Here is a 15211-nt window from a genome sequence, read left to right as displayed (position 1 = left end):
TGAGACAGGGTTCCTCTGTGTAGCCCTGGCTGTCCTGGAACTCACTCTGTAGACCAGGCTGGCCTCGAACTCAGAAATCCGCCTGCCCCTGCCTCCCGAGTGCTGGGATTAAAGGCGTGCGCCACCAACGCCCGGCGAAAAAACTATTTTAAAACATTAAAAAAAAAAAAAAAAAAAAAGTCTTCCAACCAAAAAAGCCCAGGGCCAGATGGTTTTAGTGCAGAATTCCACCAGACTTTCAAGGAAGAGCTAACACCAATACTACTCAAGTTATTCCACAAAATATAAACAGAAGGAACCCTGCCATACTCATGCTATGAGGCCACAGTCACCCTGATACCTAAATCGCACAGAGACTCAACAAAGAAAGAGAATTTCAGTCCAATTTCTCTTATAAACATCAATGCAAAAATACTCAATAAAATACTCGAAAACCAAATCCAGTAACACATCAAAAACATCATCTACCATGACCAAGTAGGTTTCATCCCAGGGATGCAAGGCTGGTTCAATATATGAAAATCCATCAATGTAATCCACAATATAAATAAACTGAAAGAAAAAGGTGGGGTCTCACAGAGCCTGTGCCACCAACCTTACAGAAGCTGGACCTAGACACTTTTGTGGTCATCAAGTGATTCCCTAACAAGTGGAACAGGGGCTGTCTCAGACTCTGTTGCCTGCCACTAGTTCCCCTGTCCCCTATCTGGACTTCCTGGCTGGGCCTCAGTGGGGGAGGATGTCCTAGTCCTGCTGGACTATAATGTTCCGGGTTGGTGTGGTACCCAAGAGGGAAGGAGGGATCCCCTTCTCTGAGGAGAAGGGGAGGGAACAATGGGGAAGGGGAAGGGTGGGACTGGAAAGAGAGGAGAGAGAGGTTGAGATCTGGATATACAGTGAATTAAAAAGGAGAACACATACATTTTCAAAAAGCTAAAATCAATCAATCAATCAATCAATTCCTTTTGGTTGGTGAGTTGAAAGTTAACAATAGCCCTAATTAACCATGTCATATGTATATCTATGTTTCCCTGATAGATCAAATTAAGAACAAAAGAAAGCATACAAATATCAATGCTAAGTGAGTTTTCCAGAATGACACCCTAAGTGATAGCTGGTGACTCTAGACACTAAGCCACACCTCCATGACTGAATCTGGTCTCCCCCAAGCAGGCTAATGTGGTTAGCATGATGATCATACTGGTTAGTTTTTGTCAACTTGATTAGAACCAGAGCCACCTAGGTAGAGAGCATCTCAGTTGAGGATCTGTCTCCATCAGATTGGTCTGTGACCATGTTTGTAGGGCCGTTTTCTTGATTAATAATTGATGTGGGAGGACCTGGTTTACTGAGAGCTGGACCACTTCTAAGCAGGTGGTCCTCACTTATATAAGAAACTAGGTTGCATAAGCTATGTGGAGCAAGCCAGTAACAACTTTCTTCCACAGCCTCTACTTCACCTCCTGCCTCAGGGTTCCTGCCCTGCCCTTCCTTAATGATGAACTGTAACTGTAAGCCCAAACCTCCTTTCTTCCCCCAGGTTGATTTGGTCAGTGTTTTATCCCAGCAACAGAAACTAACCAGAACGGATGCCCTCGGGTCATTCATGAGCTCTAATGTTTTGATTAGGAAACAAAGCAGAATCAGTTTCCAAGTGACTGTCTCTCCTCATTTACACCACTGTAGCTCTAAAATTCCATTTCTCAGCAGTGAATTCAAATATTTTCCTGATACCTGCTTTGTATTCATTATTCCTTCTCAGGTCACTGTTCTGAAAATTGTATTTGAAGCTTTATTTAAATGAATCCTTATATTTTTTCCTCCCACATTTTTTTCCCTTAAAATTTCTCTCAACGAATGGGCTAATAGCCAACCTACTTGGTTGGCGTGAGACACATACTAAACAATTTTATATCTCCTTGACATTCAATCAGAATATTTATAACTAAGGTTAAGTTGCTGTCAATGAAAGGTGAGGAATAGTGACTCTCAAGATCGGGAGTGCCATGGGGTTACTTGGAGATGCTGTAATAGACATTGTAGGATCTATCCCCATTATTTCTGAACCAGTAGAACTAAAGGGAGGTCAAAGATACTGGTTTGGTGTACTGGCTGGTTTAGTGTGTTAATTTGACACAAGCTGGAGTTATCATAGAGAAAGGAGCTTCAGTTGAGAAAATGCCTCCATGAAATCCAGCTGTAAGGCATTTTCTCAATAAGTGATCAAGGGGAGAGGACCCAGCCCATTGTGGGTGGAGCCATCTCTGGGCTGGTAATCCTGGGTTCTATAAGAGAGCAAGCTAAGCAAACCAGGGGAGGCAAGCCAATAAGAAACATCCCTCCATGGCCTCTGCATCATCTCCTGCTTTCTGACCTGCTTGAGTTCCAGTCTTGACTTGGGTGCTGAACAGCAGTGTGGAAGTGTAAGCTGAATAAACCCTTTCCTCCCCAGTCTGCTTCTTGGTCATGATTTTTGTTTAGGAATACAAACCCTGACTAAGACATTTGGGGATGCTACTGGGGTCTCTAGATCACACAATTCTAATCTCATTGTGGATTTCTTGTCATCTATGACATATCTGTGTATATTTTTAAATACATATGCCTTTAAAATGAACAGGCAGAAATAAGAATATGAAGATTCTTGGTCTTCATTTTACCTGTTAGTAATTCTGTCAATAATAGCCTTCACCCATGAAGCATCAGGATCCAAACAAATCAAATCCCCACTTTTCAGGAGTGCTCTGTAAAAATAAAGTGTTTTGGTAAACTAGCAACTGCACTTATTTAATAACAGGTCAAGTGTACTCACTATAATATCTGCAACATGGATGTATATATTTCAAAGGAACACACAGATTTTTCAAACTATATTAATCACATTGGTAGAGTAGAACTTTTAACATATATCAGGATGCCTAGCTAATTTAAAATTGCAGTTTGGTTTTTTTTTTTTTAAATCTAAAACTCTAGTCATGATTTATTGAAATGATGTGGCTTCACTGTGGAAAACTCTAACTATACCATTTCTTCAGAGATGCACTTTGGTTATGCATTTGTTCATGTGTGTATCAGAGTGTGGGTTGCTGAACTCAAACTCAAACTGGCAGGCTCTAATTCACAGAACTGAAAAATTCTAGTAATAGATCAGGATCGTTTTGTAGTTTCTTTTTTTTTTTGAAATCTTTATTAATTATATGTAAGTACACTGTAACTGTCTTCAGACACCCCAGAAGAGGACATCAGTTTTCATTACGGATGGCTGTGAGCCATCATGTGGTTGCTGGGATTTGAACTCAGGACCTTCGGAAAAGCAGTCAGTGCTCTTAACTGCTGAGCCATCTCTCCAGCCCTGTAGTTTCTTATATAAGGCTAGATCGTCTTACCATACTCTGAGCCAAATTGTATATTGCAGAGGCTTAAAAAAATAACATAACCTAAATCTTTCCAATCATGAAAAATAATATAATCAAACTCTTATCAATTAACTAATGTAAGAAAAGTCAGCCACAGAGTATTATATATAATGGTACAAATTTGAAATTTTTCCCTTTAAACACAGAAACAAGGCAAGGGAGACTGCTCTCACGACAGCCATCTCAACAAAGCTAGAAAGACAACTAAGTCATAGAGTTCCCAAGGGAGGAAATGAGACTGCCTTTAGTCCCCAACAGCATCCTTGTGAGGCTCTGATGCCAACAAAGGCAAAGCAGATGGATGCTGAGTCTAAGCACTGATACCCGGGGTGTGAAATTTACTAACATATTTTTATAATAGCATCCAATTATGTAAAGTGTCTAGGGATAGTGTTTCTGTGATTTAAAGAAAGTATGAAGTAATTGAGAAATATTGAAGGACATTAGACAAGTTCTTATCAAGTGTGGTAGCGCACACCTGTAATTGCAGCAGTCAGAATGGTGAATTCAAGGCCATTATTTCTCTCATGGTCACTTAAAATGAGAGCACAAAGACACAGAGAGAGCCCCTGTCTCAAAGTACACAATAAGAGACTGTAAATGTTCTCAGTAAATTAAAAGCAAATACATATTCTTGAAATTAAAAAATCGTTATTATAAAGCTGTCAACTTCCATGATATAATTTCAAAGAATTATACTTGTAAGTATATTTATTATATGGCAAAATTGAAAATCGCTTCTAAGATTTACGTGAAAGACCAGAAATTGTAGGAGAACCAAGTCATATCTGAAGAAGAAAATCGAGAAGGTGCTCATTCCAGGTCTATAAGGCAACAGGAATTATCCTGTTGATAATCAAGTCTGTAGAGAAGTAAAATTGAAGATGTACAAATAGTAAACTCAAGAAATTCTTGTGTGAAGAAAGATGTATATAGAATGTGTGTCATAACAAAAACCTAGATACAATCCAAATTGTGTTTATTCAATATGCTATTGAATAAATGAGTTCTATTCTTGTTTATGATGATGATGATGAAATGCTATTGTTTCAACTTAATCAATGAGCTAAACACAGCAAACTAGATGGATTGCAAAATATGATGTTAAGTAACAGAAGTGTGTTACAAGAAGATACATGTATCCCAACACAATTTTACTAACTTGAAGTTTAAAAGCAGACAAAATAAACAGGAATTGTTTTTGGTAATTTATCTGGATGGCAAAGAAAAGGACAAAAAAAGCAAGAAACAACAATATTCAAACTGTCTCCAATTCTTGCAGAGATATATAATTTTGGAAGCATGCAATTTGTTGTGGCTGTCACACTATACCTGAGGTAGAGTGACTCAAATAATAGGAATGTGCTTTCTTCGAATTCTGAAGACTACCTTCAAGGAATGGATTGGCAAGCTTATCTTTTCCCCATGTCTCTTTTTTGGCTTACACATGACCAACTTCTTCCCCATGGTCCAAGTGCTAACACTGTCCTACATCAGGGGCTGGAGATGGCTCAGTAGTCAAGAGCACTGGATGCTCTTCCAGAGGACCAGGATTTGATTCCCAGCATCCACGTGGCAGCTCACAGTTGTCTGTCACTTCAATTCCAAGACACCCAATGTTTAAATCTCGCCTCTATAGAAATTCACACATGTGCACAGACATTCATACAGACAAACACAGTGGGTAGGAGGGTAGGTATGGGACACAATTTAGCTGACAAAAATCAGGAGGCTTCTGTTGTTATAGTTCCTTTCTAACTTAAGTTTTGCCCTGAGTAGCTAACACATGGGCACTTACCAATACCCCATAGCTGGGCTTACTTGTACTCAGACATGTTTATAGTTGTGGCAGGCAGAAGTCTACCCAGGTTCTCAACATTTCACAAAGAGGCATAGTGTTATATGCTATATTGAGCTACAAAAGGGATTTTGAAGATACAACTAACATTACTAAACAACAAAATAAACAAAAGGTCTATTTTCAAATTTGTCTCCTGTAGTAGCCAGAGCAATCTTCTATGGTTGATATCAGAAAAGTAAGTCTGATTGGGAAGGAAGACCAGTGCAGTGTGAAGCTCATTTTCCATCAATTATATCCAGAGTGGAACAACATAATATTAAACTCCTGTAGTTTAAAAATACAATAACAATAACAACAATGACAAAACAGACTAACATCTTAGAACAGCAGTTCTCATCCTGTGAGTCACAAACCCTTGGAAGGTTTGTCAAAGGAGGTCAAATGACTCTTTCATGATGGTCACTTATGACCATTGGGAAACACAGATATTTACATTATGATTTAGGAGTAAATTACAGTTATGAAGTAGAGACAAAAATAATTTCATGGTTGGGGTTCACCGCAATGTGAACTATTTTAAAGGGTCACAGCATTAGGGAGGTTGAGAACCACTGACCTAGAAAGATGTGGGGGGCTTTAGCAAGGAGGTGAATTCTACCAGCAGCCTGAGTTGAAAGCAGAGCCATTCTGAGAACCTCTGGGTAAGCTTTCAGCCTAGTTGGCATCTTTCATAAAACAATGAGCTGGCATGTCTACCTGTGGCTTAACTCTGGTCTGGATGATAAACTCAGAACAGCCACAGTGCCTAGTTATGTGCTCCCTGCAGCCCTGGGGCTCTCCTCCTCTCTTCTTCCACTTTCTCTTCCCAAACAGCAAAGAAGTTACTCCAGTCACTCAGCAGGCTGAACTACAGAAGGTAGAGCAATAACCACATTTATTTTATAGTCTATTATGGTAATTTGTTTCCTAGCAATGAAAAACTGAGTCACACACATTTAAATAGACATATAGGTAGGTAGGTAGGTAGGTAGGTAGGTAGATAGATAGATAGATACATACATACATACATACGTACGTACATACACACACACATATATACATACATACATGGATGAATACATATATATATGTATATATATACATACACATATGTACATATATACATGGATGAATACATACATACATACATACATACATGCATGCATAGAACAAGAGTTATAGCTAAAGAGTGAAGGGATTTTGTACAGTCTGCAAAGTCTGTAATTGCAGGTTGATGCCCCTGAAAACTCCCTAGAGTCATTAAGGCTGTATTGTATGTGTTGGTACGCCCAAGTGTATATTGCAGAAATTCCTTTTTTTTCATAAAATAAAAGCAACTTTTACTGCAACAGCTTCATTGTAACATTCAACATAGCTAATATATACAAGGAAACAAATTTTCACTTGCAGGCCCTTTGAGGAAGGGATTATCCCATTGTCTATAAATTCTGGGGCATGGAAAGTCACTGATAAATGTGCAATGACATTTATTTTGGGAATAAACTGACTCAAAAGTTAAAATAATATTGAAATTATAATTAGTAATATTGTTTTTGTAAGATCTAAATTTAATGCATCTAACATTACAGCAACAGTGTACATAGGAATGTATTAATCAAACCTATCAAAATTTTAAAAACTATACCAGAATCTATCAAGGTATAATATAACCTTTCATGAATGTGTGTGTGCGTGTGTGTGTGTGTGTGTGTGTGTATCACTCATTGATGTAAGTGCACACATACATACACACATACATACACATACATGTACATACATGTATACATACATACATTGATGGTCCCCTTTTCTTATATTCTTGCTCATAGCTGTGTATCTTTGCTTTTTGAGTAATCATTGACTTCAAAGTTAACTTTTCTCAGCAGAGTTTATGAAATCAACTGTCTTCTCCTCGAAGGAGCTTTTTTTGGTTAGTGGTTTGGATTGGTTTTATTTATTTATTTATTTTTCTGGAAAGACTGCATGCCCTTTTAGAAATGAGAGCACAAGTATTAGGTAATAGTTTTCCCATTCTATGTTGTCCAGAGCCACAGCCTTCTGTCTTTTTACATAGCACAATGCTTCTTACTCAACCTTCTTAATGCTGCAATTCCTCATGTTGTGCTCACCCCAACCATTAAATTATTATTTTTGGTGCTACTTTACAACTGTAATGTTGCTACCATTATGAATCCTAATGTTAGCATCAATATTTTCTGATAGTTTCAGGTGACCTCTGTAAAAGGGATTATTCGATCTACAGGTTGAGAGTCACTGAAACACATTCTGAAAGGAAATGCCGACCAGAAAGCTTTCATGCAAGAGTCTCCACCCTCCTCCGTGCCTTTTTTACTTACATCACTTCCTCTCTGTTGCAGTAAGCGTTCTTGAATATCACCAGTATCTTTTCAATGAATTCGAGAGGAACGAATTTAGAGTGTTTCTGAATACACTGACATCGTAGCTCTTGAGTGTCACAGGGATGGACTGTAGAGGAAAGAGTAGAGTTTCTCAGGAAGAACAAATAAGTCCCTAGTGCTCAAGTCTTTACTTTGACTTAGGAGCCAATCCAGCAGGACATGCAAGACTGACACAGAGTGTATGATCTTACAGCACGCAAGACCGACACACAGGGCTCAGTGTATGGTCTTAAGGCAAGGAAACACTTTTTAAGCTCCTACTGTGTTTGAGAAAACTGCAAATAAACTAGGCAACTAGCACCTTGCTTAAAGGTAAGATACAGTCAGTAACCAAATGGTAAAACACTTAAGCCTTCGTGATCATGTGTAAATTTTATCAGTTGAAAAGTGAAGATTTCTATCAGTTTAATACTCTAAGTCTGTTGATAATAATTTTTACTATCAGATCTAAAAAGAAAACCATAGATTCTTATAGTCAGCTGGTCCTAATAAGTCAAATGGCAGTTTTCACGTAACTCACCAAGACTTCCCATAAACTTCAACAGTCTAAATGCGTTCCTGCCTAGGCTTTAATTTATTCATTCCCATAGTTTGATTAATGGCCCAAACCACCTCGTTATATTTGAAATGCCTTCTGGGTTTTCCCAGTACCTAGAGAGAAAAGAAAAATTCCCCATTAGCTTACCGAAGAGGCCTAGGTTAAGGACAGCCAACAGGAGCATGGACCAGCCTTGAGCAGCCATGTCTGCAGCTTGACTCTGGTCTGGATGGTAAAATCAGCATGGCCACCGTGCTTCTTTATATGCTCCCAGCAGCCCTTGGGATTTTCTTCCTCTTCTTCCACTCTCCCCGCTGAAGAGGGAAAAGTGGCGTGCTTGCCACTTCACAAGCCCAGGAGGAAGCTGGGCTTAGCTTTCAAGCTTTGTTTAATTGAGAAATTGAGAGCAGGTTGAGATGAACTTGAGGCATATGGATATGAATCTCTCATTAGCTGGAGCTGAAACTGTGTAAATATAAGGAGCCCTTGTCATTGTTGTTGATGAATGGGGCCACGAGAACATAATTTTAAACAAAACCCTACTTTGTGCAAAGAGGGGAATTAACATACTTTCCTACGGCAAATATTTGCTTTTGGCTCTTGTACATATTAGTATGGCCCTGCTTGAAATTTTAATAGAATTTTACTGTGGTGAAATCATGTTATAGCATCAACTACAAAGGGAATAGGGTCCAGACTGAAATAACCTACTAAGTTTTATCCTATCAAGAATAGAAGACTACAGCTATTGGGGACTTAGTGTGTATAAGTTTCCTTGGGTTTCAAGATTAATTTACTCTCCTGGCTCTTAAGCAGATAACTGACCTTAATTACCTAAAATAAACTGTTCTTTGTTTTAGCACACACAACGATAGCATAAGCTGTCCAAGCCAGAGGCTAGGTGGCCTAAATGGCAGCAATGTTGTGACTTTTAGAGACTTCAAGTCCAAGATGAAGGCATGGGCAAGGTTGGCCCTTTTCTGGTGTTACAAGGGACAGAAATGCTCCAGGTATTTTTACTTAGTATACTCATGGTTGCCTTCTTGTTCACAATAGTGTTTTCTCTATACGAATGTCTATCACCAAATTTTCCCTTGCTATATGACACTATTAACATTGGATTAGGGCTCATCCTATTAACTTACTTTAACTCAATGGCTTATATTTTTGAATGAAAAGGAGTTTATACAATCTATTTTGATTGTGTTTTTCTGTTTCCCCGGTTCCTCACAGATCTTCCTCATCTCCTTAATAAACCAACTTTCTGTCCCCTTTTCTCTCTTCCTTAAAAAACAAACAAGGAAACAAACCCAGGAAACAATACACACACACAGAGAGAGAGAGAGAGAGAGAGAGAGAGAGAGAGAGAGAGAGAGAGAGAGAAGAAATCAAAATAAATAAACAAGGGATTAATAAAAGAAACAAAAAAAATCCCTAACAAAGTGGAGGTGTAAGACTACAAAACTACCATTGGGTTTGTTCTGTGTTGACCAACTGCTCTTGGGCATGGAACTGACCCTAAAATGAGATTAATGTCCCTGCTAAGACTCCATTGAAGAAATCTGATTTTTTTTTCTGTTGTCAGCCTGTATCAATTGCAAATAGCTTCTTGGCTAGGTGTGAGAGTCTTGTCTACTCTCTTCTCTCAGTGCTGGGAGCCCCATCTGGCTTGAATCTCTGCAGGCCCTATGTGTGCTTCTATAGTCTCCGTGGACTTATAGATGCATCAGTTCTGTTGTGTCTGGAAGACACTGCTTAGTCAGTCATCAGCCCTAGCATTTATGGTCTTTATGCCTCCTCTTCTACATAGATCCCTGAGCCTTGAAGGAAAGGCTTTCATGAAATCATCTTACTTAGGATGGAATTTTCAAAGTGTATCACTCTCCCCACATTTCCAGTTGTGGGTCTCTGTTTAGCTCCCACCTTCTGCAAGAAGAAACCTCTCTGATGAAGGATGAGCAAGGCACTATATGAGCACAGCAATGTGTCATTGGGAGTTATTTAATGCTCTGTTTGTTTAGCATAATAGTAGATTTTCTCCTAGGATCACGATTTGTCTAGTCTCAGTGTACAGGCTGGTTTTGTGTGTCAATTTGACACAGGTTGGAGTTGTTATAACAGAAAGGTGCTTCAGCTGAGGAAATGCCTCCATGAAAACCAGATGTAAGGCATTTACTTAGTGATCAAGTGGGAAGGGCCCATTGTGGGTAGTGTCATCCCTGGGCTGGTAGTCTTGAGTTCTATAAGAAAGCAAGCTGAGCAAGGCAGAGGAAGCAAGCCAGTTAAGTAACATCCCTCCATGGCCTCTGCAGCAGCTCCTGCTTCCTGACCTGCTTGAGTTCCAGTCATGACTTTCTTTGGTGATGAACAGCAATGTGGAAATGTAAGCTGAATAAACCCTTTCCTCCCCAACTTGCTTCTTGTTCTTGATGTTTTGTGCAGGAATAGAAACCCTGATTAAGACAAATTGGTACCAGCATAGTTGGGTATCGCTGGGACAACCTGACTGTTTTGAGGAAGACTGTGGAAGGACTTTGGAACTTTGACCTAGAAAAGCCATTGTGATAGTAAGAGCTCTGTAGGATGTTCTGTAGGAGCATGGAAGATAATGTTGAGAACAGTGCAGAAGATGGAGGCCTGGCTTGTGAAATTTCAGAGGGAAGATTAAAGATTCTTATCAGGTCAGTTACTGTTTTGATTGTGAAGATTCTGTGGTTCTAGTTAGCTGGGGCTGAAGAATCAGCTGTGCTTAACAAGATACCAGAACTACTAAAGTAAAACCTTTGCATTACTGGGACTATTGATGCTGGTTAACTGGAGCAAAATTAGTGGTGATTAAGAAGAGACCAGCATCATTAAGATGACATCTTCTGGGAAATATTTTCTGAGAGTACACAGAGACTGTGTCCTAGAGATAGCCAAGGTTATATCTTGTGCTATGGCTGGACTTGGTAATGTGTCAGAGTCACCCAGGTGGTACTGGTTTTCAAGGCATGAAGGGATCATGCAGAGCAGCTGAGGCCATGGAAGCACTGTGAGAGGCCACAGAAGGCCATTGGTGAAGGTGCAGCCTCAGTTGCAATTGATAGCCCAGGACTGAAGGGGTCATGCAAAGGAGTTGAAGCTTGGCACCATGAAGAGAGCCTATGAGATGCTATTGGTGAAGCCTAGTTGCAGTGGAAGGCAGCAGTGTTTTGAAGATTCCAGTACCAAGGGTTGACCACCAAAAACAGCAGCAATAATGGAGTACAAGCAGCTGGAGCCTAGAAGACAACTTGTGTGCTACAAAGGGCAGGGCTGGAGAAGTGACCCAAGTCATTGGAGGAGCCCAGAAGGTCATGAATGGATCCCAGACATTGGACGGTTGGAGTTTGATTTTGCTTTTGATTATAACTGTAGCCTGATATTTTTCTCTCTTGAAAGAAGAAAGTATTTTAGTGGAGCCCACAGTTAAGAGACTTTTAATTATAAAAAGACTTTGAATTTTAAAAGAGATTGGATATTTTAAAGGGATTGAAATTTTAATATGTAAGAATTTTCAAAGACTGTGGGACTTTTAAAGTTATTCATATCTTGGGATTAATAAGAAAGGAAGGGTTGAGGCTTAATAGTGATGTGTTTGTGTATCAAGTTGACAAGGGGTCAATTGTACTGACTGACTTTGTGTGTCAACTTGACACAGGCTGGAGTTGTTATAACAGAGAAAGGAGCTTCATGTGAGGAAATGTCTCCATGAGATCCAGCTGTAAGGCATTTTCTTACTTAGTGATCAAGGGGGAGGGCCCCTTATGGGTGGTGCCATCCCTTGGCTAGTAGTCTTGGGTTCTAGAGGAAAGCAAGCTGAGCAAGGCAGAGGAAGCAAGCCAGTAAGAAACATCCCTCCATGGCCTCTGCATCAGCTCCTGCTTCCTGACCTGCTTGAGTTCCAGTCCTGAATGGAACTCAATTTGGAGACGAACAGCAATGTGGAAATGTAAGCTGAATAAACCCTTTCCTCCCTACTTGCTTCTTGGTCATGATGTTTGTGCAGGAATAGAAACCCTGACTAAGACAATCAGGTTCCTGCTCATTGTAGTAGTGCCATGTGCACCATGCATGGGTTCCATCTCATGGAGTGTGCCTTAAATCCAATCAGAAACTGCTTGGTTACTCCCCTAGCAGTGGTGCCACTACTCCACCAGTGTACCTTGCAGGTAGGGTCACGGTTCCAGGTGACAGGATTTGTAGCTGAAGGGTATTGATGGTTACCTCTCTCCCCTAGTAGAGTGCAGAGCATCTTCCAGTACTGTGAACGCTAGTCAATAGGAGTGAAGCTTCGAGTTGGGTACCAGCTCAACCTCCCTGTGTTCAGTTATCCATGTTAGTGTTGGCTTCAGCAATAGAACCTTACCATCTGGTTGTGAAGTGTAACCAATAGTCTTGGCAGCAGCCTGTGATGCTTGGCGATTTCCATCGGACCCACTGGTCTAACTACACAACAAGATGGAACCCATTCCTGCCACTGGAGGCTTTGCTTGATGGCATAAGATGTCTAGTTGGGATGTTGTCTTCCCCAATGCCCCAATTTCTTCCCCAATGGAATCTATATAGATTCCTTTCATATGTGTATGTATTTTAGAAAGTTTCTACAGTGGTGAATTTCTATATGGTTTTTTGAATGGTCTTTAGTGTTAGTTGTTCTCTCCCCATATTCTCTCCTTTATCTTTCTATCTTTCTCTTCCATCCCCCTCCCTATTTAAGCCCTCTACTGTGATGTCCCTTTTGTCTCTCCACTACATTATTATATAGCATCACAACGGCTGCCTGTTTAAAGACTGCATCTCCAAATAAGCTCACATTCTGAAGTATCGGAGCTTAGGGCTGCTGCAGATGAATTTTAAGGGACCACAGTTTAATAAATTATTATAGAATTTAGCTACAGAATCTACAAGCACAAGAGGGCTGATAAGAGTCCAAAGATGAACTTAAATCAAATAAAAAGGCTTCTTGCTCACCTCCATTGGGCATTCATTCCTTGTCAGGACCTTTGGTAGACACTACTTACTGAAAGAGAATTTAAATTGAGCTTTTTTCTTGAGAATGTCACAGCTTGTTTTGGAGAAACAGACTAAAAAGAAAAAAGAAAAAGAAAAATTAAACCCAAAGGGTCATCTGTGTTGATTATAGTTGAGATCTTGGGTGTCCCTCAGGGGCCCATGTGTTAAAGGGTTCATCCCTTGCTTGGTGCTATGAGCAATGGTGGACATTTAAGAGGTGAGGTCAAATGGGAGTTTTAGATTACGGAAACCCAACTCCAACCTAGCTGAAAAAATATTAAATTTTTATTTCATTTATGTCACTTCTCCAAGCTGCCTGATCTCCTTTTCAAGCAATGACTGAAAACAATGGAAGTGATTTTAACTATCCCACAATTTCATAGGTAAACATCGAATAGTATTTAAATGGCAGATAAATGTCAGTAAGGTACCAACCCTTTGGAGAAATTGAACCTGGCTATGGTTTGGTAGATCTGCTTTCCTCTGGTTTGGGGGGTGCGGGTGGATGGGTGGACTAAGTATCCAGGTCCAGGTTTCAGCTTTAAATGTAGCCAAAAATAAGAAAGGAGGGAGAGAGGGGAGAGAGGTGGGGGAGAGGTAGGGGAGAGAGGTAGGGGAGAGAGGTAGGGGAGAGAGGTAGGGGAGAGAGGTAGGGGAGAGAGGTAGGGGAGAGAGTGGGAGGGAGGGAAGGGAAGGAGGGAGCTCAAAGATTAACATCTGGCGTCTTAGGCAATTTATGAGCATGACAGAAATTGCAGCGACTTTGATTTCGTGGTTTAAATTGGTTTCACAGTTTCTTCAGAATAAGGATACAAACACTCCAAACAGCTCCTCAAGTGGCCTATAGCCCAGCTGAAACAGGCCATGAAGTGCCCCTCTACCCTGACCATGTTGAGCATGTATGTTCTTCCAGCCAGATTTCACAGATTTCCGGACTCACCTCACATTGTTTACCCCATCCCCAACCCCCAATTCCCAGGCAGTCTACTCATTCATAGAATACATAATTCTCTGCCTTAAGGTCTAGTTTCTGGGAATCCCAAGTGTGCAGATTTAGTTTCCTCTGACAGCAGAATCCAACAGGAAGATTTATTACAGGAAGAAGCACCGAGAGAAAGCAGAACTCAGGGCAGAGGTGCGGGGCGGGGGGGTGGGGGGAGAGAAAAGCAGAAAACCGGCACAGCGGTGAGGTAGAACTAGCCCTCTTCGTATACCAGGAAAACTTGTGAAATACTCCTCACAGTTGTCCCTTCGTTTAAGTCATCTAAGTAAAGTTAAACGGTCGAATGTCCTTCAGCAAAACACACAAACGATTATGCTAGAAAGAACGCACGCCTCATCTGCTAACTGCCTTCTGCTCCTGCGGGTTGAAGGAAGCTTTTGAGGGTCTTACATCCCAGATTTTCCTCTCTGCAAGTTCCTCAAACCATCTGCCATGTGTGCTTTTCCTTCTGAGGATGACGCCTCAGAAGACAGGCAGGGAGGAAGGGAACCTTAAGTTGAAATGTTGGTGCAGGGCACGCTGAGTGGAGTATCGATGTCAGTGACTAGACCGGCCCCTTTTCTTACACTTCCTGTGGATAGAGAAGGAAACCATTTGTTTCCCTGGGTTGCCACACTGTGCTGCTGTGAGATTTCACCTCTGCCATCCCTGGTGGCTCCTTGGCTATTTCTGGTAGTCTCAGGAGGGTTCCTCTGGAACAGGGACAGAGTAGAATCAGCCCCCACCCCCACCCCCCACACCTCTCTCAAACCTTACTCAGGAGCCCCATCCATGCCACGGTGTTTCCAGTAGCCAGGCTGAAGAAATGGTTCTGTTGCAACATTTTCATTTCCTGCTACCTTCAACTAGTGACCTCTATCTACCTCACGTCCTGTGTCCCAGTTCTATTTTTTTTCTCTTTTTTTATTAGATATTTTCTTTATTTAGATTTCAAATGCTATCCTGAAAGTTCCCTAT

At 40.7% G+C, this 15211-nt stretch overlaps 1 protein-coding gene across 1 annotated transcript in view; it reads right to left on the bottom strand.

Moving 5' to 3' along the window:
- LOC110330339 (C-X-C motif chemokine 15-like) overlaps positions 1-8419 on the bottom strand; it is an 11011-nt gene extending 2592 nt beyond the window's left edge. Inside the window, exons 1-3 of the mRNA XM_021210333.1 lie at positions 8362-8419; positions 7614-7743; positions 2661-2744 (exon numbers count right to left, since the gene is read on the bottom strand). Coding sequence (XP_021065992.1) covers positions 2661-2744; positions 7614-7743; positions 8362-8419 — 272 coding nt within the window. The remainder of the gene's footprint in view (positions 1-2660; positions 2745-7613; positions 7744-8361) is intronic.
- Positions 8420-15211: the final 6792 nt, after the last annotated feature.

This window comes from Mus pahari, chromosome 13 (genome assembly GCF_900095145.1).
Source record: "Mus pahari chromosome 13, PAHARI_EIJ_v1.1, whole genome shotgun sequence".
Classification (NCBI taxonomy): Eukaryota; Metazoa; Chordata; class Mammalia; order Rodentia; family Muridae; genus Mus; species Mus pahari.
Note: the sequence above shows the minus strand (reverse complement) of the source record. Positions and strands in the feature narration are given on the sequence as shown.